The sequence below is a fragment of the Lagopus leucura genome, unplaced genomic scaffold (genome assembly GCF_019238085.1).
Source record: "Lagopus leucura isolate 7727_CA_CO unplaced genomic scaffold, USGS_WTPT01 Super-Scaffold_100008, whole genome shotgun sequence".
NCBI lineage: Eukaryota > Metazoa > Chordata > Aves > Galliformes > Phasianidae > Lagopus > Lagopus leucura.
In genome coordinates, this window is record NW_024962265.1 from 10,128,241 (window position 1) to 10,150,657 (window position 22,417).

At 37.5% G+C, this 22,417-nt stretch overlaps 1 protein-coding gene across 1 annotated transcript in view; it reads left to right on the forward strand.

Moving 5' to 3' along the window:
* GNAT3 (G protein subunit alpha transducin 3) overlaps positions 1-22,417 on the forward strand; it is a 32,244-nt gene that overhangs the window by 4,298 nt on the left and 5,529 nt on the right. The window contains exons 2-7 of the mRNA XM_042872582.1: positions 2,041-2,276; positions 2,389-2,550; positions 9,805-9,847; positions 13,934-14,075; positions 19,413-19,570; positions 21,917-22,045. Of these exons, the coding sequence (XP_042728516.1) occupies positions 2,433-2,550; positions 9,805-9,847; positions 13,934-14,075; positions 19,413-19,570; positions 21,917-22,045 (590 nt within the window). The 5' untranslated portion in view covers positions 2,041-2,276; positions 2,389-2,432. The remainder of the gene's footprint in view (positions 1-2,040; positions 2,277-2,388; positions 2,551-9,804; positions 9,848-13,933; positions 14,076-19,412; positions 19,571-21,916; positions 22,046-22,417) is intronic.

Sequence of the window (22,417 nt, forward strand, 5' to 3'; positions counted from 1 at the left end):
TAGTGATAGCAATAATAATGATGATGATGTTCAAAGTAGATCAGAATCCTCTTTTTCCTCCTAAATCTGCTTTAATTCTCCAGATAAATGGAAGCAGATTTTGTGGTTCCCAGTAAACTACTTAGTTAAGAGTTAGAAGGTAGAAGCAAGAAAATCAGATGGGTAAAATGTTAAAGGCATTGCATGTTTATGAAGTAATGGCTTTTATCTTTATTTCTATTGATGTTCTTTTTGCAGTCCATTTCTATCAAACACCTAATTATATAAAATCAATTCCTATATGTAGACATGCAACAGAAGATGCTAGGAAATGTATGCTATGGAAATCACACCTGGTTTTCCATTGCTTTCCATCTAGGCAAAATGATGTAAAGCCTTCTTTGTTACTTATTTACATTCATTTCCTTCCACTGCACCTGGATAGGTTCTAGTTTACAATTGCACAATTTCAGTTAGATACTATAAAAATTTAATGCAAAATTAACAGTTATACCAGTCTATGCCTTATATACTGGTTTATGAGACAACTGAACAAGTCTACAAAGAGTCTTTGTAATTTATCAAATAAAAATCCCAGATAGTACATATTTAATAGAAATGACGAAATGATTGAGAAGTGCTTAATAAATTACTTTCCTAAACACTGAAGTCCAGGAGGGCACAGTACTTGCCTGTGGTTCTGGTAAACAGGCACCTGGTACAGATATAATAGTTTGGGGGCTGCTTATTTTCATTTTTTAAACAAACAAGTTGTTAGTACAGCTGCATTAAGGTCTTATTTTGATCTGCCTTAAAAAATAAGCAAAGTAGGAACACAAGCTTAACAAAACAAAGCAATCTTACCCTTTATAGAAATATATGCAAAAATGCAACTGTTGGAAGTACTGGTAATTCCTTTCTGGCAAAGCAGTGCAGAGTACTGAAAACAGACTTCCTGCTACACTGAGAAGCATATACTGAACAACTTCAGATCTTTATTGCATTATGTGGTCTTTTTTAAGTAGGAAGTGACACTCACTAATAAATGGGACCAGAACAGCAGAGGGCCTGTCTTTTCTCAGAAGGCAACACTCCCCTACTCCCATGGATCACTCATTAGGAACATTGCTCATCTTCATTCCTCTCCCTCCCACCTTCATGGCCCAGTGTTGGTTCCCTTCCTGGTACATCTGGATTGCTGCTAGGAGAAAGTTACTTTTCTGCTGAATAGGACGGGTGAAATACTTTCCTTCTGATCTTCTTCCTCATTTTTCTTCTGGTCTGAAAATTTATCTAATATCGCTCAAACAAACCTGTATGCTTACACTTCCCTTAAACATTATTTCCAGGCTAAATCTTGTGAAGTCAGAGCATTACCAACTATTACTAGTCAATAACTGTAAAATTGCCATAAAATTTTATACAAATATGTGCATTTAATATAACTGAAATACTGCATATAAAGTGAATAAAATTGCAGTTAATTGCATGGTACTGCACACCAATAACGAGACTTATTTTAATTCTTAATCCAAGGAGAAGAGACCAAAGAGGATGTATTTTCAATCTTTTATTCTTGACAGTAATTCAGCCAGGTGTGAATTACAATAGAGTATATTTTCTCCATACACTGCTGACAACATACGCACCCGCCATATTACATAAAAACACTTCTATATTGCAATTGCTCTGAGCAAAAAAAGCTAGGAAAATAATTACATCAACGAGGAGAATCTGACCTCTTTCCTGTCTTATCTCCTCATAAAAAGGTGTGGTACTCTCAGCTGAAACTGATAACTGATAACAAAATCACAGGGTAATGGAAAAGCACAATTACATTCATTAAGGAATGATCACACAAAACTATAATAAAAGATGTTATAAACCACAGTGAAAAACTTATTATCATTACAAGTAAATAAATGCACTTGCCATAACATGAAAATACATTGAACATACTGCGTGCTGATTAATAACTCAATTAGATAACAAAGATATTTAGTAATGACAACTTAGAATGCTTCAAAGACATATAAATCTTTTTTTTTTTTTTCTCCACAGCACAAAGACTGAAATTTTTTCCCTTAAGCTGCTCCCAACTTTTTTTCATTTGAAGACATTCTGCATATTTATTTGAAATGGGTGAGGCTGTATCCCATCCAAACAAGGACAGAGAACCATCCAGACCTGGTTTTTATTTTTGAATACATCATCTTGGTTCTATGGCATCACAACAGTACATTTTATGTCTCTATGCAAATCCTTGACAACAAATGTCTTCAGATCATCTGACACATGTAAATGGACAACTTGATTTGAAAGCTGAGCACAGGGGTTGAACGGGATTTTTAGATTTTCTCAAAGAACAGGCTATTGGCCTTCTGTAATAAAAGCAATTGGTCTATCTAGAAGTAAATCAGTTGGGACAAAGAAAGGATTGTGAATACCTCAAGATGGGCGGTGGAGCCAGTTCTGAGAGCAAGGAGTCAGCCAGGAGATCCAGAGAGCTGGAAAAGAAACTCCAGGAAGATGCAGAGAGGGAAGCCAGGACAGTCAAACTACTACTGTTGGGTAAATAAAATAAAAATTGTTGATAATATTCTTTCACTGATGTGTTATTTTGCTCTAAAATTTTAGAACAGTGAATCTCTCTGAATGTACTAATTTACTGGAAGAAAATAATCCTGTAACACAAGTACAGCATACTTTCTGGTTGTTGATATGTATGAAGCCAACGACTAAGACACAAGGAATGGGCTGAAAATGATCATGTAATTATAGGACGAGAGATGAATATATATTTTTAAGGTCCCTTCCAACCTAAGCCATTCTGTGATTCTAAGTATGCAATTTTAAATTATATAAATCTTTAAGAATGTAAAGATTTGAGAAATGAGAAGTTGCTTTTAGAATAAATGTTCTGATGCTTAATTATGCAGAATGTAATACAGACTTTTTGTATGATACTATATGCACTCATTTACAGCAGGATTAAGCGATACAAATGGTTAAATAGAAAACCCTCACATGTTATCACTTACTGAAATTTATTGTTTTCCAAACTCTTCCACTCCATTTTTACAGAAGCCCTTAGGAGGGGTTTTTTTTTTTTAATGCATAAAAATGCAGACAGCAGAACAGAAGGTAGTAAAATGAAATAATGTTATTAAAAATAATATAAAAAATATTGGTCCTGCTGAGTCAAAGTCAAGTTAGTCAAAACCAGAATCATATTTATTCCAGCATCCTGCCTCTGACCAACACTGATCCACAAAGGAAATACATTACATCCTTAAGAGGAACTTAGAGAATAAAAAGAAACTTGTAAGATAAGCAGCTTGATGATATATTTTGATCTTCAAACCTTGGCACTCACTGTGGGCTGTCTTACACTGGACACAAACTTACTTCTAGAAAATATGTATGTATTTATTATTAAGAACACTAACACAGAAAGTTTTCCTATATATACAGTCTTTTTATTTTTGACATTATTCAGCATTACAATTCTGTTAGTAAAATGCTCTGAGATCAGTTGCAAACTATATGAAAAAGACTTCAATTTAATTCGTTTGATATTTTTCATTCTCAACTATTCACATTCTATTCATGAAACAAGACAACCATCTGAACTTGATACATTTTTACCAGTTTTCTCTATAGTATGTATTTCTATGTTATCTACTTTTATTCATAATACACAGAATAAAAATTCAAATTTGTGTCTGGATGCTGTTTTGGAAAGGCTTTTCTTCTGGGGAGCTGTTAGGATCTAGACTACAAGGAACAAAACGCTTGATGAATAAATAGATAGATAGACAGACAGACAGACAGTCAATAACCTGCATTTAGTTGGTCTTAAAAAAAATTGAGGTGAATAAAACTTAGGCCTGTTTTCAGTCTAAGTTAGAGTGAAGGTTTCTGTTGAACATCTGCTGAAGCAGTGTGTATTAGGGGCACCACATCAACTTTTCTATAGCCAGCTGGTGATCAGGGCAGCCAGCTATCTGGCCTTATCACCAGAACTTTAAGCTAGATTAGCTAGATTTGATGGAGAAATGGGATGTAGTGCTGAGTGACTGAGAAGAACCAGGGAGCACTGTCACTTTGAGAAGAATGGGAGAACTTCTGATTTGTCCCAGAGGAATCTGGGAGGTTCTCCCAAGAAGCTGAAGTGCCTCTACACCAATGCACGCAACATGGGTAATAAGCAAGAGGAGATGGAAATAATGTTGCAATTAGAAAATTATGACCTAATTGCAATCATGCAAATGTGGTGGGACAAATGACATAACTGGAATACTCTGATTTCTACGAGCTTTTTAGAAGGGATAGGCAGGGCAGAAGGGGTGGGGGACTTGCCCTCTGTGTTAATGAGATGTCTCTGAGAAACAGCCATGACCAGCTGTGAGCTTGTTGTGTCCTCTGATACATCATTTTATACAAATTGAATGACAGACAGAAACAAAAGACAACGCAGTTGTTTGTATCATGTTCCTTAATCTCAGCAAACACATTCTGTACACAGAGCTGATAATTTGCTGTTTAAAAGCACACGCACAAAGGGAGAGGAATCAATAGAAAAATGATGTCCCTTTATCATGTTCTTGAGAAGCTGCCTAGTAGCCAAGAGGTCTAAGCCCTCACTGCTAAATGCTGCTGTGCTACCAAGGCCATCCTTGCCAGAAATTTACTCTCTGCATGTTTTTACTTTAAAAAATCATACCAGAACTCTAAGATGAAAGTTTTATTTCTTTTGCTTCAGGAAATAGGTATGGTCAAGCCTTGTACCACATTGCCTGAAGTTTCCGTACTTCGTAGGCCAGCCTGTAATTTGCATGTAAATTGCAAAGCACACCACAACAGCTGGTACTCACAGTATTACATATCAACAGCGACATTTCACAGAAAGAAGAACTCACCTGTAGATCAGACAACTATTAGAACTTTGAATTGATTACAACTTTCAAGTTTATTAGCTCAGGAGAGCTTCCAGTGGTGAGTGCTGGCCACCCCCATCTCACTTAGAAGTACTCGCTTTTAGAGTATTTAGTCTACCTCATGATTGTGATGTGATGAAGTGATGAAAAGTCCAGTGAATTTTTTTTTTAGTTTTAGACACAAATATTTGCCTCCATTGAATACAGATCTCTGATAGTGGGTCTGAATACAGAGTTTCAAAGTGTGGACAGTTAAAATGAATCAAATCCTTCACAATTACCATAGTTCTGGGGACAGGTTAAAATTGCTGCTATCAGTATCTGTTCTGAAAGCAAAGACTTTGAGAACAATAATCCTGTTGACTGGAAGACAATAGTTTATTTATTTTTTTACTTTTGGGGAGATGAGTGGGGAAGACATTTAAGAACTTTATACCACCAAGAGAGAAGAGGGCTAATTGAGAACTTAGATCTCTTTACCAGTTTCCTTCTGTGCATAAATTTGCTCAGTTTGGTAAGAGGATCAGAAAGCTGTGATTTTGAGAGCTTTAAGCACCACAGGTAAGTCTCAGGCAGAGGTGAGACACATGTTCTGATCTTAATTTGACAATTTTCTTTCTCCATTTTTTGCCATTTCACATGAAAGTCAGTGGCTTCCGTAACAAATTTCAAACAAAATATTCAGGCAGTAGTACTTTTTATTTTCTTACTTTTCCTTCTGGAAAATTTCCTAAACCAAACCTTTATTATCATATAAATAATAACTGTAAAGAGATAACAGCTATTTCTTTTGATACAGAAAAGAAGCACAATATATTAAAAAAAAAAAAAAAAAAAAAAAAAAAAAAAACTTCTTCAACGGTTCAGTAGACATTAATCTTGAAAGGGATTTGTTACTCTCCATGGCATCCACAAATATTCAAACAAAGCATAGTCGTTAATGATCTGTGCAATGGCACAGACTGTACCCTCAGCAATTTTTTTATGACACAAAAAACAAGAGAAGTGGCTGATATGACAGAGGATTGTACTATCATCCAGAGGGACGGTGACATGCTGAATAAATGTGTTGATAGGAACCTCACAAAGTTTGTGAACAAGAAGTGTAAAGTCCTGCATCTGAGGACAAACAACTTTGTGCACCAAGACATGCTGGGGACATGAGATGGAAAGCAGCTCTGCAGAAAAAGACCTGGAGGTGCTGGTGGATACCAAGTTGGACATGAGCCAGCAGTGCACTCTATCTGCCAAGAAAACTAAACATATCCTGGACTTCATTAGGCAGAGTACTGGAAGCAGGTTGAGGCTTTCCAGTGCAAAAGAGACATGGGCATACTGGAAAGAATCCATTGTAGCACCAATGAGATGACAAAGGGACTGGAGAACTTCTCCTGTGAGAAAAGTCTGAGGAAGCTATCTAGGACTTTGCAGCCTGGAGGAAACTCAAAGGAATCTCATCAATGTCCATAAATATCTGAAGGACAGAACCAGGTTCTTTTCAGTGGTGCCCAGTGATGGGACAAGAGGCAATAGGCAGAAACTGTAAGAACATTCTATCTGAACTCCAGGAAGTATATCATTACTGTGCAGACAGAGCACCGCAACAGCTGCCCAGAGGCAGATGTGGAGTCATCTCCTCAGAGACCTCCACAAGTCTTCAGGACATGGAGGCACCTTGCTCTGAGTGTCCCTGCTTGGGCAGAGGCTGTAGCAGATGGACCCAGAGGTCCTTCACACCTTGACCAGTCTGTGATTCTGCATAGGAAAGTAGAGGGAGTCAGGATGCAGCTGACGTCTTGGTTTTATCTCTACTTTGAATTCAGGCAAGTATCCTTGACTTTCAAGGCACCTCCTTTTTTTTTTTTTTTTTTCTCTATTCCTGATCTATCTGTATACTTCTGTGCAGTGTAGAGGCTGAGACTTCCTGGAGCAAAGGAAAAATCATGTCACGCTGCCGGGTGAGGTTCTGCAGCAGCTCCATGCTTTCAGCCATACCACAATGCACGTTTTTCAGTCTTCCCTGAAGCCACAGTGAGTCCAGAAGCACAGATCAGCATTGAACTTGGGAGGTTGAGTTCAAAACATCCCAGCCAAGAAGAGAGGCAGTTACAGGCTGCCAGTCTGTTTGTTAAGAACAGTGAAAGAGGATGCAGCACACACCAAGTCACAGCGAATATCTTTTGACTCCCAAGAGCACAGCAAGAATTTCAGGCATTGACTGAGATATTTCTGCCTTTATTTTCCATATTTTTATTCATTTCCAGGAAATCTGGAATCCAAATTGAGATACAGAAATCAAAGATAAATTTGAAATCAACTGCATGTGAAATGCAAAATACATGCAATGGCATGTTACTTGTCCCCATCAGGCAGATACCTTCACAGATCTTAGCAGATTGTTATTCAAAAGCCAGTTAAACTTTCCAAGCTTTAAGACAAGACTGATTTCAGCCTAAGGCCTACTATGTTATGTAGAAAATTTGGGCTAGATTACAATTTCTCTCTACACCACTTCCTAAAGGAAAGCAACCCTCAGCTCCCCCTGCAGTCTTGCAGGGGCTACCCAATGTTTTTTCTGTTGTTTGCATGAGCAGAAGATTCTGCAGAGCATTGAAATGCAGCTTTGGCCCTGCACTCCCATCCTGAGGAGCCCGCTGTACAGGAAGGGGAAGCAAGAGAGGAAGCAGGTGCAAAGTGAATTGTTTCTGGCCCATCTCCTGGGGTACAAATGCTGCTACAATGAAAGAACACTCCAGAGAAAAGCCAATGTCTGAGGGTCATTTGTTGTTTCAGAGGGCTAGAGCACCTCCCTTATGAGGGGCTCTGTCTTTGCCTGGGGCTCCGAGAAGAACGTATAGCAGCTTTCCAGAACCTGAAGGGGCCTACGAGAAAACTGGGGAGGGACTTTTTATAAGGGTAGGTAGCAATAGGACAAGGTGAAATGGTTTTAAGCTGAAAGAGGGTAGATTTAGACTTGATATTAGGAAGAAATTGTTTAATGTGAGGTTGGTGAGAGACACCATAACAGATTGTCCACTGAAGTTGTAGATGCCTCCTTACTGGGAGCATTCAAGGCCAGGATGGATGGGGCTGTGATCAACTTGGTTTAGAGGGAGGTGTCCCTACCTACAACAGGGAGTTGGAACTTCATGGTCTCCAAGGCCCCTTCAAATCCCAACCACTCTAATGAAATTAGAGATGAACAGAGGTAAAGAAATGCTTCCATAAGATACAAATTATTACTGCCTACTATATTTTACCGTTGTCTTCCAGATCTGGCAGAGAGCTTCATTTCTATGTTATGCTTCCTGACACCAATATGCAAAGGAACTTCTTCACAGTAAGGGTGACAGAGCACTGGAACAGGCTGCCCCAGGGAAGCTGAGGATTCTCCTTCTCTGGAGATATTCAAGGCCGCCTGCACAGCTACCTGTGCAGACTGCTGCATGGGTCCTGCTTTGCAGGGCGTTGGATTCAATGATCTCTGGAGGTCCCCTCCAGCCCCTACAATTCTGTGATTCTGTGATCTTTCCATGAAATGAATGTAGGAATTCCTACAACTGCTTGTTTGTTTCTCTACAGAAAGTGCTGCAAATGCTGTCTCACCAATAGGTTTTTACCAGGTTCTTCAGAGAGGAATTGAGGACATAAAAAAAGATCCATAGCAAATTTGCATTTTGTTCAAACTGTGGCAGATGGCAGCATCAGATCATTTTGCATAGGCTTGATGTTTTTGTCTCACATTTTCTGCTGTTCCAATTGTGGGCATTAGAAAATGTTTTGCGTATGATTTGCTGTCTTGAGTAAATTAATTGAGTAAATTAATCTCTGTCATTTAAATGTTGTTAGATTTACAAAATCTGTTTGGGAAAATATCTTGCTTTTTCCATTCATTGAGGAGCCCCTAATTTCAGTCATTATGTCTCAGGTTTTCTCTTTTGTCAAAAGTATTCAACGCTGTCCAATGAAGTAAATGATAACCTGAAAAAAGGCAATGATGATTCTTGTTCCAAGGATTCATATGCAAAATTAAATCCTCTCTTCAAGTGCTTTTAAAATATAGCCCTTGTTTGGCAGGTGTAGTCAAGTCCTGTTCCTCTCCAATCTCACTGACAGAAATTAAAATTAGTTAAACTCACACTAATTTCCAGTGGAAAGGTTTCTATTGCAATTACCAACTTTGCATGAGATGAGAAGGCCAAATTCATCAGAGTGCTCTAACCAAAAGTTAACTCCACTTCTGAAAAATGTCTGTGCAACCAAGAGCCTGCAGAATTTTATTGCGGAACCATTCCCAAGCTGTGTCTGCGACATGGCACATGGCTACATGGTAGGTTTCCCTCTCAAAGCAGTAGAACATGGGACAGAGTCAATGTAGCACTATCAAGATATTTGCTCATGTGCTTCCTCTGCATCATGACATAAACCGCGCAGATACTCCACTTTTCCAGTTGTTCAAACACACTGGAGGGTTTGGCTTATAAAAGTCATGAAACACATTAGATGAGAAGCTACGAATCATGTAATGAACAACACTCAGGAGCTGGAGCTTTTTCCATCTCTTTTTGCCCATATACCCAACTGATGGTCACACAATCAAAATAAAATCCTTACTTTATTTCTTTAACAATTGAAGAGACCATGTTTTTGCTTTAATTGACTGCATGTTCCTTTCTTTTTAAAGAATTCCTTTCCTTTTTCAGAATTAATACTTTGTCCAAGATTTCATCTTTTTAAATTGCTGGAGAGGGTTATAGTTAGTGCAATGAGGATCTGGAACATCTGTATCGCTTCTCATAGATACAAAATTCTGTTCCAGAGTGGTATTTTTAATATTTGCTACTTATTTATGTATCAATCACATCTTAATACTCCCTTTCTGCAGGTGCTGGAGAGTCAGGAAAGAGCACTATTGTAAAGCAAATGAAGTAAGTACATGAATATTCATATCAGTTGTTGAAATTGTTATTTGTAGCATAAGTCATCTAGCTAATGCCTTAATACAATATTTATGCTTATTTGAATAATATGCAAAGAAACATCATTAAAATCAAGTTTTTATTCAACAACACAAAGTGACTAAGGCACACAGCTGGACTGGTAATCAAATCTGCTCAAATCATGCACATCTTCTTGCTGAAGAGCAGGGAAGCTTCAAAATTGTCTTTGGTAGGAGTTACAGATCACAGAGATATAAAACAATGGGCCATAACAGATCCACCTAACCTACTATCCCATCTTCTCCAGTATCTATTGGAGGATGTTTCCAGAACAAACCAAACATGGAAGCACATTGTAATACTTTCACTAAATATCCTGCTGGTATCTGGTGATCTGTGAGTCAGGCAGCATCCTGAAGCAGAGAACCAGAGATGGTATCATTGTGTTTAAAAGCCTTCAGTTACTTCATATCTGGTTTCTCCTGAATCTCTTTGAACCAATGTAAATGTGTGCATTATTCAATGGCAAGTAGTTCCACAGTTTAATTTCACGATGTCAATCATCTCCCTTTGCTCAATTTTAATTTAGTCCTTATTAATTTCATTTTATTTCACTGTATATCAAATGAAAATATTGAAGCATTCACATTATATAAAAATAGTGCTCCATCATTGTTTTTCCAAACTGAATTCCATAGAACACTGTTGGTTTCCATGTTATTATTCTAGATCCTGCCAGTGGCCAGAATGATTGTTCTCAGGTCTTCCACAGTTTAGATGAGAAAATATTTAGTTGTCAACCCATACAGTGAGCTGTATGACAGGGTAATCATACTATAATCAAAAGGGAATAGACCGTACAAGCCCAAATACAGAAATCACTGTTCAAATTTGGATTAACTGGTATGGAAGAATTGGTGACTGTGCAAGAATATTTGTGGTAGAAATGTGTTCAACATGTACATGATGCCACACAGATTGAAGTCAGTAGTGTTATTTCTCCATAAATATTCAGCAAATATCAATGAATGTCAGTGAGTGCTATTTTTTCCACATGGAGGAATTCACTACTTTTCTTCATACATACTTTCATGTCAGATGCCATTTTGTCAGACTGCCCCTCTGCTGTCATGTGTTACCCAGCAAAAAACTGCAAAAAAATACTGGTGGAAAGATTCAACCTCTATACTCTACCACCAACATTTGCCTTTGACATCATGAGCCAACACCATAAAATAGGAGGCATTACTTTCAGAGCAGCCCTTGTACAGGAAAAAATTACAGGCATAGTAACCATTAAGTCATGACTCCACTCTCTTCCTGTGTAAGAAAAAAAAATGTTTCACTAAATCAGAAATATTATTTCTACTTTAAGTTTTCCTAAATGCTTCATCTTCCTCAGCATTCTGCATCTTCACCAACATATTTTAAAAAGTGGAGTGAAAACTGTTATACCATAAAACCAATTTGCTACTACTTAAGCACCTCATTTTCTAATTGGACTGATTTAATACCATGCATTCAGTAGTTGCCTAATTATTTTTTGTTCCAGTTCAGTGGTGGATGACTTCATTTTTGTTTAGTGTTGCAGTTAGGAAACACTTACTATGCAATAAACCATTGAAATGTATTGGGCTGAAAACTTCACAAACTAGGAGAGGATTGAAGATGTTCCTCTGACCTGAGCATTTTAATAAAGCAGATAACCCTAAACAGCTCCAAAGAGAGGTCAGAAAATGACAAAGCTAAGTTACTTGAAGACTTGCACATATATGAGCTGCCAATCTGAGCCCAAATATGAACTATTTTCCAATTAAAATGTTGATGAAAATTATCCCTTTTCACACAAAATGTTAACTTTCTGTCATAACCAATTTTTTTTTCCTAAAAAGGGAAAATTTACAGTTTAAGAAAAGTTGATTTTTTGGTTAAGTATAACATTTTCTAGAGAAGACTGATAAATACTTACACAGGGAGTCATTTTGCTGAAAACACAAATTCACACCAAAATTAGATTTATTTTACCCCTATTAATATAATTTTCTAATTCCTAAACCTCATTCTTCCCAGAGTGAAAATTTCAATCAAAGTTAAAACATTCCACTTAGCTTTGCACAGTATCTTCTGATGCTCTGAATATAAATGTGTTACAAGCTCCCTCAAAAAGCTAGGATGGTTATGAAGCAAAACTAAAAAGAGAAATAAAAATGCTCTTCTGGACCTCCTCATTTCTGACTCTCACATTTCCAATGTGTGAGATAACTTGTTTAAAACCAAATTGTGTATTTCTGTGCCTTGGATTTTCAATGCAAATCTATTTTGTAAGTCTCAGAACTATAACAGTCCAGTAAACAAAAAGAAAAAAAATTATCTGGTAACTCATCAAGCCCACTGAGACTGAACCAATGCCACCTATCTGGTAAGAGATCCACCTTGTGTGAAAATAATAATAATTAAAATGTGGAGATTGAAATCTTTCTTCCCATAGGCACATAATCTAGATATTATGACTAGAAAAAAACACTTCACAGATTCAGCATCCTGCATGTAATTTTCATAGGTTGTTTATTTTATCCAAGGAAGATCTTCTGTTTGATAGAAAGCTTTTTCTGGCTATACATATATCATTCTTAAGAAAGGATTTTAAAACAAGGTGACAACAAGATGACACAAGAATGATGGATGTTTAATAAAAGCAGCAAAATTCACCACTGATTTAAAAGGCTGGCTAACATATCTTCTTCCAGAGGACATAAATACATATACATTGAAAAAAAATAGCACATAAAAAGCCTTCAGCAAAAACAAGGTTTTGTTCTGTAATTATATATTCTTGTTTTATTTCAAGATCTTAAATGTTCTTCCTCTCTTTGTTCTTCAAAGGAAAGCATGAAAACAACATATAAAATAGTCATTTGGAGTCTGCATTAAGGTCTTGCCTTCACTCTTATCCTGGATTTTTGCAGCCCCAGGCAAAACACTCATCTTCCCCACACATCCTGTTCTGGGCACTACTGTGAGAGGCTCAAAGCAGTCAAACCAAGCTCATGTGCTTCAAGTTTCAGCTGCTTTATATTTTGTTATAGAAAAACACCTACTTTCACAGGTAGCAAGTGGAAAGGTGGAGAAAATATGCTTAAATACAATGTTCTGTATTTTCTGATGAGAGTTCAAAGAATTTTGATTTTAAGGTGATCTGACTCATTAAAGGAGGCCAGATACAGCAGTGGGGATCTCTGGGCTACATGGTGCTTTGTACACAGGTCATGGCTTAGGCCATCCCCAATCCACTACACCACCATCGAGCTGTATCAAACTCCTCCAAGTGAACCAATTTTATTTTTTTTTCCATCAAGACACAATCTGCACACTGATCTTGGAGAATTTTAACCCCACACCATCGTTCAGTCAGGGAACATTATGAAATTACACTCCCTCTTTCAGAATCATATTAATTGAAGAACTGAATTTGACAGCTAAAGTTCCTTGACCTTTACAACATAGGGCAAATTCTCCTGAATAATACCTATCTTCCCAAAGATATTATAGATAATAATATTAATATATTTCATGAACTGGAAGTTGTAATCAACACATGGAGAAATACGCGTGTTTTTTTTTTCTTGAGAAGTGTCTTGCAGTGCAGAAATTTAGTTACATTTCTTTTCCCGCTCAGGTGAGATTTGAGTTAAAAACAGTAGTGACTAAACAAAAAATGTAAAAGCCCAAGTCTAATACTGCAGATTCTAATAGTAAAATATTTGAGATCTAACTCCAGCTATGCACCTTTGAATCCATAGGAGTGGGCTGGGGATCTGTACTGGAGGCATACAGCATTACTTTGAGTCATAGGTTACCTATTCACTAAAACTGGGAAGTTAAAACCAAGCTTTGTGTCATTACAGAAACCACTGTTAATCCATTCCACCAGAATAGGCAATTAACTACTGATAAATGCTACTCCATGAGCCAGACGGATTCAGTTCTTTTTCATACAAAACAAAACAAAAATTGATCCAACTTTTCTCGCGTTTCCTTTTTACCTGTACACTTTTTTGTTTGTTTTTACTCCAGGATCATCCATAAAGATGGTTTCACATACCAAGAACGCATGGAGTTCCGGCCTATCATTTACAGTAACACAGTGCAGTCTATCCTGTCTATCGTGAAAGCAATGACTAAGTTAGGGATCAGTTATGAAAACCCAGCTAGAATTGTGAGTATGAAGTTCTTTGTCTTTAAGTAGGTATTAAAATACATTCTTTTGAAATAACAGGAGATTCTAATAGAATAAAGAAAAAGAGTTCATTGTTCATTTTATTGTAATATGACAATAAAGCAAGAGAGGTGAGTATCTGCTTTACAGTAGGGAAAACTAAATACTGTTTGTGTTAGGATTCAACAAGATTTCCTTACATTAAAATACATAAGAAAAAAAAATTCTTTTCTTGTCTCTTTAGGCACTTATTTGTTGATATTGGGAATTGTAATAAGTATTTCCCTTTTAAGAATGAAATCTGGGGCTCAAACACATAAGGAAATGTCATGTAGATTGTTGGGAATACTTCAGTTTTGTCTTGTTCCTGGGGCAGGGACCTCCACAGTGTACAGAAGAAATGCTTACACATTGACACTGCAGAGAAGTGGAGTTTGACTTTCCTGGTGTGTTTTGCAGTACTGTACACAAGAACACTGAGAAAAAACAAAACATTCCAGATTGTCCAACTTCTTTAATGGAGCCTGTAACACTGATTTCAGCGCCTTGTAGACTTTATGAGGAGACTTTAAATAGGATTCATGGAAGTAGTTTTGATCAGAAATTTGATTAGAGAGACAAAAAAATGCGGAAACTCAGTTCCCACTTTTGTGCCCTCCAGCAAAGGCTAGCAATACCATACTTCCGTCCAGTACATTGGTTCCAAATCATACAACTTTGGGCTTCTTTTGGCAAGTAAACTGTGTCGCGCTCCAATTAATAGGAGAGAGAGGTTCTTTTAATATCTGTATACCCAGCGTGAGATTAAGAAATGACAGTTGAAATGTTGGCCTGACCAGTTTATTACAGATCTTAATTAGGGAGATGGGAAGGGGAGGACAGACACTATTATGAATTAGGGCAATGGGGAAGGGGAAGAGGGTGATAGAAAAGATAGAAAAGAAGAAGCAAGGAGTCTTTATAGGAAGCAAGAGGGACATAGTCACCACTGTGGATCCAGCGTGGTTCATAGTTCAGTCTTTGATCTTCAGTAGTGGTGGGTCATCGGGCAGAGTTGTTCTGTTGACGGTGATGACGACAACGGCAACCACGATGGTGACCATGGTGATGATGGCCCCTTTTCAATGGTTTCAAAGTGGTCGAGTCAGCCGTCTTTTGAGTGACAGCTCAAACCCAAGGTGGTTGACTCAGCTCTTCTTGGAGTGGCAGCTTCTGGCTCTGGGATCTCAGCAGGAAACTCCTTTGTTCCTATCTTCTTGGCCTTGCCAGAAGATAAGAGAGAGCAGGGAGGCACCAACTTGTATCTTGCCTTCACAGGATACAATGGCATCGTCCCCCAGCCTCCCGTAACTAACTGGAGTTATTCGATCACAGGCTAGATCTTCCACCAGTAAACTGTCTTCCTCCTGAGCACTGTCTTCCGAAGGCAAACAGCTAAAATTGTCCACACAGTGATGTTGATTGCCACACAACAACACCCATCACTCATCTTCTAGACAAGTCAGTCTTATCACAAGAAATACCTCAGGAAGCAAGCTTTGAGCCAAAAAAAACAAAGAAGGATTCTTACAAGCTGACAATGCCCGCTTATTTACAGTAAGAAGACCTGCAGTCTTCTGTCAATCTTGCAAAATTTTCAGGGAAAGAGCTAAAAGGAAAATACATACTTTTCTTCCTAGTGCAATGATTAGTATGATGTTAGAAATTCAGATCTTGCTGAGAATTTCTCCAAAGTCTGTCAGAATATCAACTGGTTCCAATTTCAGAAAATTCTGCACATTCCCAAACGATTCATCTTAGAGGGAATTACATCTGCTTATCTGAAAGGAGCTCTCCTTGTTCCAGAAGCCTGTATCTCTTTATAATGACATATGGTAGTTTGACCTAAAAACTGATAAACAAATGATTCAGTGGTTACTAAGGGATGTACGATCATTTGACAAAAATTAAAAAAATATATGCTTTCTTCTTTTATTCTTTTAAGAGTTCATGTTCACAAACCATGCAAACAAATGTAAAAGTGCCCTAAACCACCATACAGAATATAGGCCCATGTGAATATGCTTCAGTATGGCCCAGTCTCCATTGTAACAGACACACGTAATAGGCACTGCATGAGGATGCATCTGCCAGTCTACATGGCCTTAGTCAGACCAACCTTAAAAAACCTATATCTAAAATCTAAACTTGAGATAAGTTCTGTCCATGTTGCATAATTCAGCCTCTTTCCCTATTTATACCAAACTTTCTGGGAAGTTCATACATGTTCACTCATCATTCTTCTGACTTGCAGCCCTCAATGGTATCCTGGATTCCATTGGAAGAGGGGTGGCCAGCAGTACAGGGGAAGTGACTGTCCCCCCCTATTCTGCCCTTGTGAGGCTCCAGATGGACTACTGTGTCCAAGCCTGGGGCCCCAAATGCAGGAAGGATGATCTAATAAATTTTTTACCAACCTTCTTGATAATTTCTTCAGCTCAATGTGATTATAAGAGCATTATGAGCAAAGATGTCAAAGAGGATATGCAACATACTCTGCTTCTGCTTTTATTCACAAACCAAATTTTACTGTAGAAGGCAAACAAGTTAGTTATGTTAACTTTGGTCTTGGTAAATCCATGCTGGCTGTTCAAAAACAGTGTGTCTAAACTATATCAAGACATAAGTGATAGAAAAGAAGAAAATTTTGAATATGTACTTTACTTAACTTTTGTCCATATTAGACAAGTTTGATGAATGTCCTTAGGGCTGTCTGGACCTCCCTTACTTCGTCCTTTTTTTCCAGGGTTTTCTTCTCACGGAAGAAATAGCTAGTTACAGATATTATTATTAACTATTTATTATTAAACTATAAAGCTTTTTGTCCTGTATCCAAGTTGAGAATTTCCCAGAATTACTTGTTCCCTGATGGAGAAGTCACTGTTTCATGAGTTGATCATTGAGCAGCTTCTCAGAAATTAACATACACCAGGTATCCACTGCTTGCTCCTAGGAGACTACTGCAATCCACGCTGTAAGCAGCAACATAAAGATTCAATTTTCAACAAGAAAATTAAAATATGAAAGCCCAAAGCTAGTTTGACAAATGCTCATTTGTGGATTACTCCTGTGCAAAAGAGATATAAAACTTTTTTTTTTTTTTCCTTTGCATGCATTTATTTTAACAAAATTGAAGTTAGAAGGATCACTGCAAGATCCCATAAAGCTTCTTCCAAAAATCTATGCTAACTTCACAGAAATTATTTCCAAGGGTTTTCACAGACTGGAGAACCAATAATTGATTTTTTAAATTCTTTTTAATTTTTGTTAAATAGGCACAGTTTATTTCTTAGCATCATACAAACCAAATGCAGAAAATACAGATATTGTGAGTGTATCACTTACAGCACAGTAAGTACATCCTTATTTTCACTGTCATTGGCAGAACAGGCCTTTAGTCGACTACATCTGTATAAGGCATTTGCAGTGCCTTGTTTCTATTCTCCCAGAATCACAAAAGAGCAATCTGGCTCTAAGTTTTAAAGATTCTGGAAGTTTCACTCACATTTACTAAACATTATCCCTTCTTCCAAATGCAAAACTAGCTTGCTTCTTCTGTGAAATCGTTACACATACATAAGTTTGAACCGTTTAGATATGAAGCTTGATTTCTGTTGAACTTTGTTCTTGCTGAGTTCTGGCTAAGAATTACCTGGCCAAAGTCACTAAGGCACTGACTGAGCTTATCTGCAGCGCTGAAAGCAGTGCAGAGACAAAGTAGCAAAGGCAAACTACACATTACATAAGCCAGGGCTATGATAGACTCGGTTTGCTGCTATCTTCCTTTTTGACAAGAAAAAATCCACTGTTGCCACCTTTTGCATAATAACCAATGAGCTCAAGGCTTCTCATTATACATTACTGAACCAACAGTTTCAGCACTGCAGGAGAACAGTTATAAACATTAAATGATATGTGATAACATCAAGGTAAGAACACCAAGTTAAGAACTTGGCAATTCTTATCTTGAAGCTGAACATGTGTGCACTCCAGACAGCAGCCCCTGAAGACAAATGAAGCTGCATACACAAGAAATGATGAGTCAGGTCTGCTGATCACAGCACTGACCTGTAGGATGGGGCTGTAGAATGGAGCTGTTTGTGGGGTTTTTGAACGCACAAGGACAATCGTACTGTTCTCTTTTTTTCTTTTAAACAAAACTTTCTATTTTTCCACATTATATCGTAGAATCATAAAATCATAGAATCATAGATGGCCTGGGTTGAAAAGGACCACAATGATCATTTAGTTTCAACCCCCCTGCTATGTGCAGGGTCACCAACCACCAGAGCAGGCTGCCCAGAGCCACATCCAGCCTGGCCTCGAATGCCTCCAGGGGGGATGTTATATGGGGCATGTTATATTATATCTGCATGTTGTCTTAATTTTACCACTATTTTATAAAACCTGCTATCTTTTTCTTTTGATCAGTCTCTGATTTTCACAACATTTCTACAGACTGCAACTTCTAGTGAAATGTAAAAAATATGTCACATCCCTAAAATAATTTGTTATAAATTACTGTGAAGATGTTTTCCACCTTTGAATAAAACATACTCCCTGACAAAATAGGGTCTGTCAGAATTCATATTTACTTTTGCAATTGTTGACTGCAAGTTGCTTCAGTTGTCTACAGCTTGGAAGGAATTATGGTCTATAATTGCCCGCTGCTTAACTCTATTTTACTCTTTTTATTATTATTATTTTTAGTGCATTCATTACTGAAAAGAAATGTTTTTAATGTAACAGATTGCATGAAGACTTTTTGGAATGACTGCAAAAGGAAGAATTTAGAAAATACATACAAAATATTTGGAATTTTTCAGGTTTCTTCTTCTCCTAGGGAAAAATATACTTCCTTTGCCTCCTTTCTCATCGCGTTTTAGAACTAGAAATTTTTTCTCCCAAATATATTTATAATTATATTTACTATATATTTCTGTCCTAATATAGTCACATAATATGCTTACTCTTTTACACTGAATTTTAGCTGATTTGCTTTTCTGTCTTAAAATAAAAGCCTTCCTTCAAAATTGGACCTTCTGAGAACACCTACAGAGAGATGAAACTGAGCCCATGTAGGAATGAAAGAAAACAGTAAAAAGCAAAAAATTCCATAAAACAATCTGAGTATAAGTTTTGCACTAACTAATGGAAAGTGAACTTGTAAAAGGATGCATAAGTGTTACATGGGGAAAAAAAAGAGAAATTCCTGACACTGCAATTCCTTGTAAACCAAGCACACCCAGAAAGATAGTACAGTATGTCTGCAGAATGTTCACTGAAATTTCTTCTTAGGAAGATGAAAGGAAACTCCGTGACATGGAAACAAATCTGGATGATAGCAACATGTCTTCTGAGTTGGTTGAACTCATCCAGCAACTGTGGAAAGACGGTGGGATCCAGGCATGCTTTGCAAGGGCATCAGAGTACGAGCTCAATGACTCAGCAGCCTAGTAAGTGACACAACCTGAGGGTGCTGGGCACCTGGCTCTTACTGCAACAGTACGGGGTCCCTGCAGTTAGAGCTTTTCACAAGCGTAATCTATGAAAATTATTGCTCATTAACCTGAGAAAGAATGAGGCTTTTGCTGCTCCTGCTATAATGTCAATAATGTATCTGAGACATTCAACCGAGGAAAGCAAGCAGAACTAAATAGCTCAATTCTGTGAGTCTTCTTAACTTTTTGTTTTTAAAAATGCCTGTTGCCCCTGGGTAATTCTAAAATTGACAAAATGAAGGACAAAGTGAATTGAAACAGCCTAGGTTTTACCTGAAGCTGCACTTCAATACATTCAAGATTTCAAGCAGTTAAACATAAGTCCAGCAAAAACCATAAGTTTCCTTTAAAGGAATCTGGCTGCATGCCCTGGTGGTCCCTGGACTGTTAGTATCTCAGCATCCATCTTGGTCTGTGATGCCTGATGGCTCGTTTGCTTTCTGAGACCTGGGGGGTGGCAGGCACATAAACAGAGACTAGCCCTGTTCAGCTCCGATTTCATGGAGGGTCAGGATCCAGCTGGGGATCAGCAATCCTCTATGCACTTAGACGACTGCACAGATGATTGCACAGTGATCGTCAGATGACTGTCAAAAGATTGTTCTGGAGTGCAGAAATCTGCCCCTGGGCCTGAAGAAGAGTGCTGTTCCAGCTCAGGTCCGTTCCAAGAGCTGCAGCTTGAGCCTTTGCTGCTCCCGCAGCTCCTCCTGCTGGATAAAGGTACCTGCACAAGGAAACTGCTTGAGGTGCTACTTCCACCTGGCAGAAAAAGGCATGGTCAGATTCTCGTCAGTAATAACTCGTCAATTTTAGATAAGACCAGGGATATATCATGAAAAAAAAAATCTCTGGTATTCTTATCTTCAGATCATTTCAGCAAGGCACCCATACACAGAAAACATTGTGCTAATGTGAGCCTGATTTGGCATTTGGACTAATCTACTGGCCAGCTCTCCATTCTGCCATTGGTGCCCTCCTGGGGCTATTTACAATAGTGGGAAGAATCCAAAGATATCTCTTGCTCTATTAATTAGATAATTAACTTGCAATTGCACTTGGATCAGCTGAATTTTATGGTCTTTATAACCATGCACCACCATATCTTTACAATAAATATATATACAGAAGTGGCTTTGCTTTTGCTTTTACTTACAAATGTATTAATATTGCAGACAATAATGACAAGCTATGAGTTTTGTTTTGGTAGTTTTCTGGTTAAGATAAACAGCAAAGCTTCATGCTGAGCAGACTTTACTGCAGCAGAAAAAAAAAATTATGAACACTAAGAAACATTAGAGAGTCTGTGTTTTCTTTTCCAGAGATAAAATACACACTACAGAAAGAAAGGTGCCAAGTGAGACAGTGTAAGAGCTTTAAAGTGTTTCAACTGTTATGTGGTTTCTTGCTTTTATTTTACTTCATTATTTGAGTGTCAGTAGCTAGAAAGATTAGTAGTCAAAAAACTACTCACATATCACCTCTTTTTTTCCTTTTGTTGAATAAAAACTACCTTGCATTGCTTCCTAGATCAGTCAGTAAGATTTATAGACTCCATTCGGCCATTTGTAAGAAGTTTCTTCTCATTGGAAGAGAAAGGAGAAAGGCTGGGGGAAGGCCAAGAACTGGCTTCAAAGATCTGGTTCAGATTCTCATTTCATGCAGATTTTATCTCTGTATGCTAGACACAGAACTAGATAATCCACTCTTTTCCAGCTAGCTTTGAGACTGTTAACCTCATGGGTTCTCAGCTTAGTTGAAACGTCTGTTTTTTATTACAAAATATTTATTTTTAAATGTCATGCACCCTCCTCTTGTAAACTTGTCAAACAGACCCCTAACTAGGTGGAAACTGGCCCCCAACTGTGAATTACTCCAAACTCTTCTGCCTTCTCTTTTACTTGGGAAGGAAGATAGCATTACAAGAGAATGGTTTGATATGCTACATTATTTCTAGTCAGTCTAGTTCTTCCCCCGTGGTTCTAATTTCCATTTACTGAAGTGAAATGGACAACATCCCTTTCCTGACAGGGTATTTTTTAGCATCCCAGAGAAAAACATGGATTTCCTTGACCTTCAATTCTCAGAAAGATATTTACTATATATAACTAAATTAATGACATTTAATATATGTAATATTTTTAAAATCTAGATTGTGGATAAAGATTATATAAAAAACAAAAGTATTTAAGCATGTAATTTACAGAAAATATTTAGGAGTTCAATATGAATGGACTAGTGAATATGTCGTGCTTGGTTTACCCTTTGAATTCACCAATCACCATTTCTTTTTACTCTCCTTAGTTATCTCAATGATTTGGATAGGCTAGCAATGCCTGACTACGTGCCTAGTGAGCAAGATGTTTTGCACTCCCGAGTGAAAACAACTGGGATTATTGAGACTCAGTTTTCCTTCAAGGACTTGAACTTCAGGTACAAAAGATGCATTTGTCAGGCTTGTGTGGTTTTACCTTTTTGAGGTATTTTTCATTCAAAGTCATTGATTATATTACTACTAATCCAGTTGTTATATTCTTGAATCTTCTTTTTGTATGTGCCAAAGAAGATATTTTAATATCAGCACTCCAACTTTAAGTATATAATGGACTGTTATTAGGAGACCTCAGAATATCAGGTTCTAAAAGGACATTTTACATATGTAAGTGTTTTCAAAGCATTGTTTGTATTCTGCTATTTGAATAATTGCTTGTGACATTTATGAAATTTGCCTAACTAAAAGTCCTTAACAGCATGCAAAACATTTGATGACTACTAATCTGCATGCATTCTCAACCTTTCACTCTC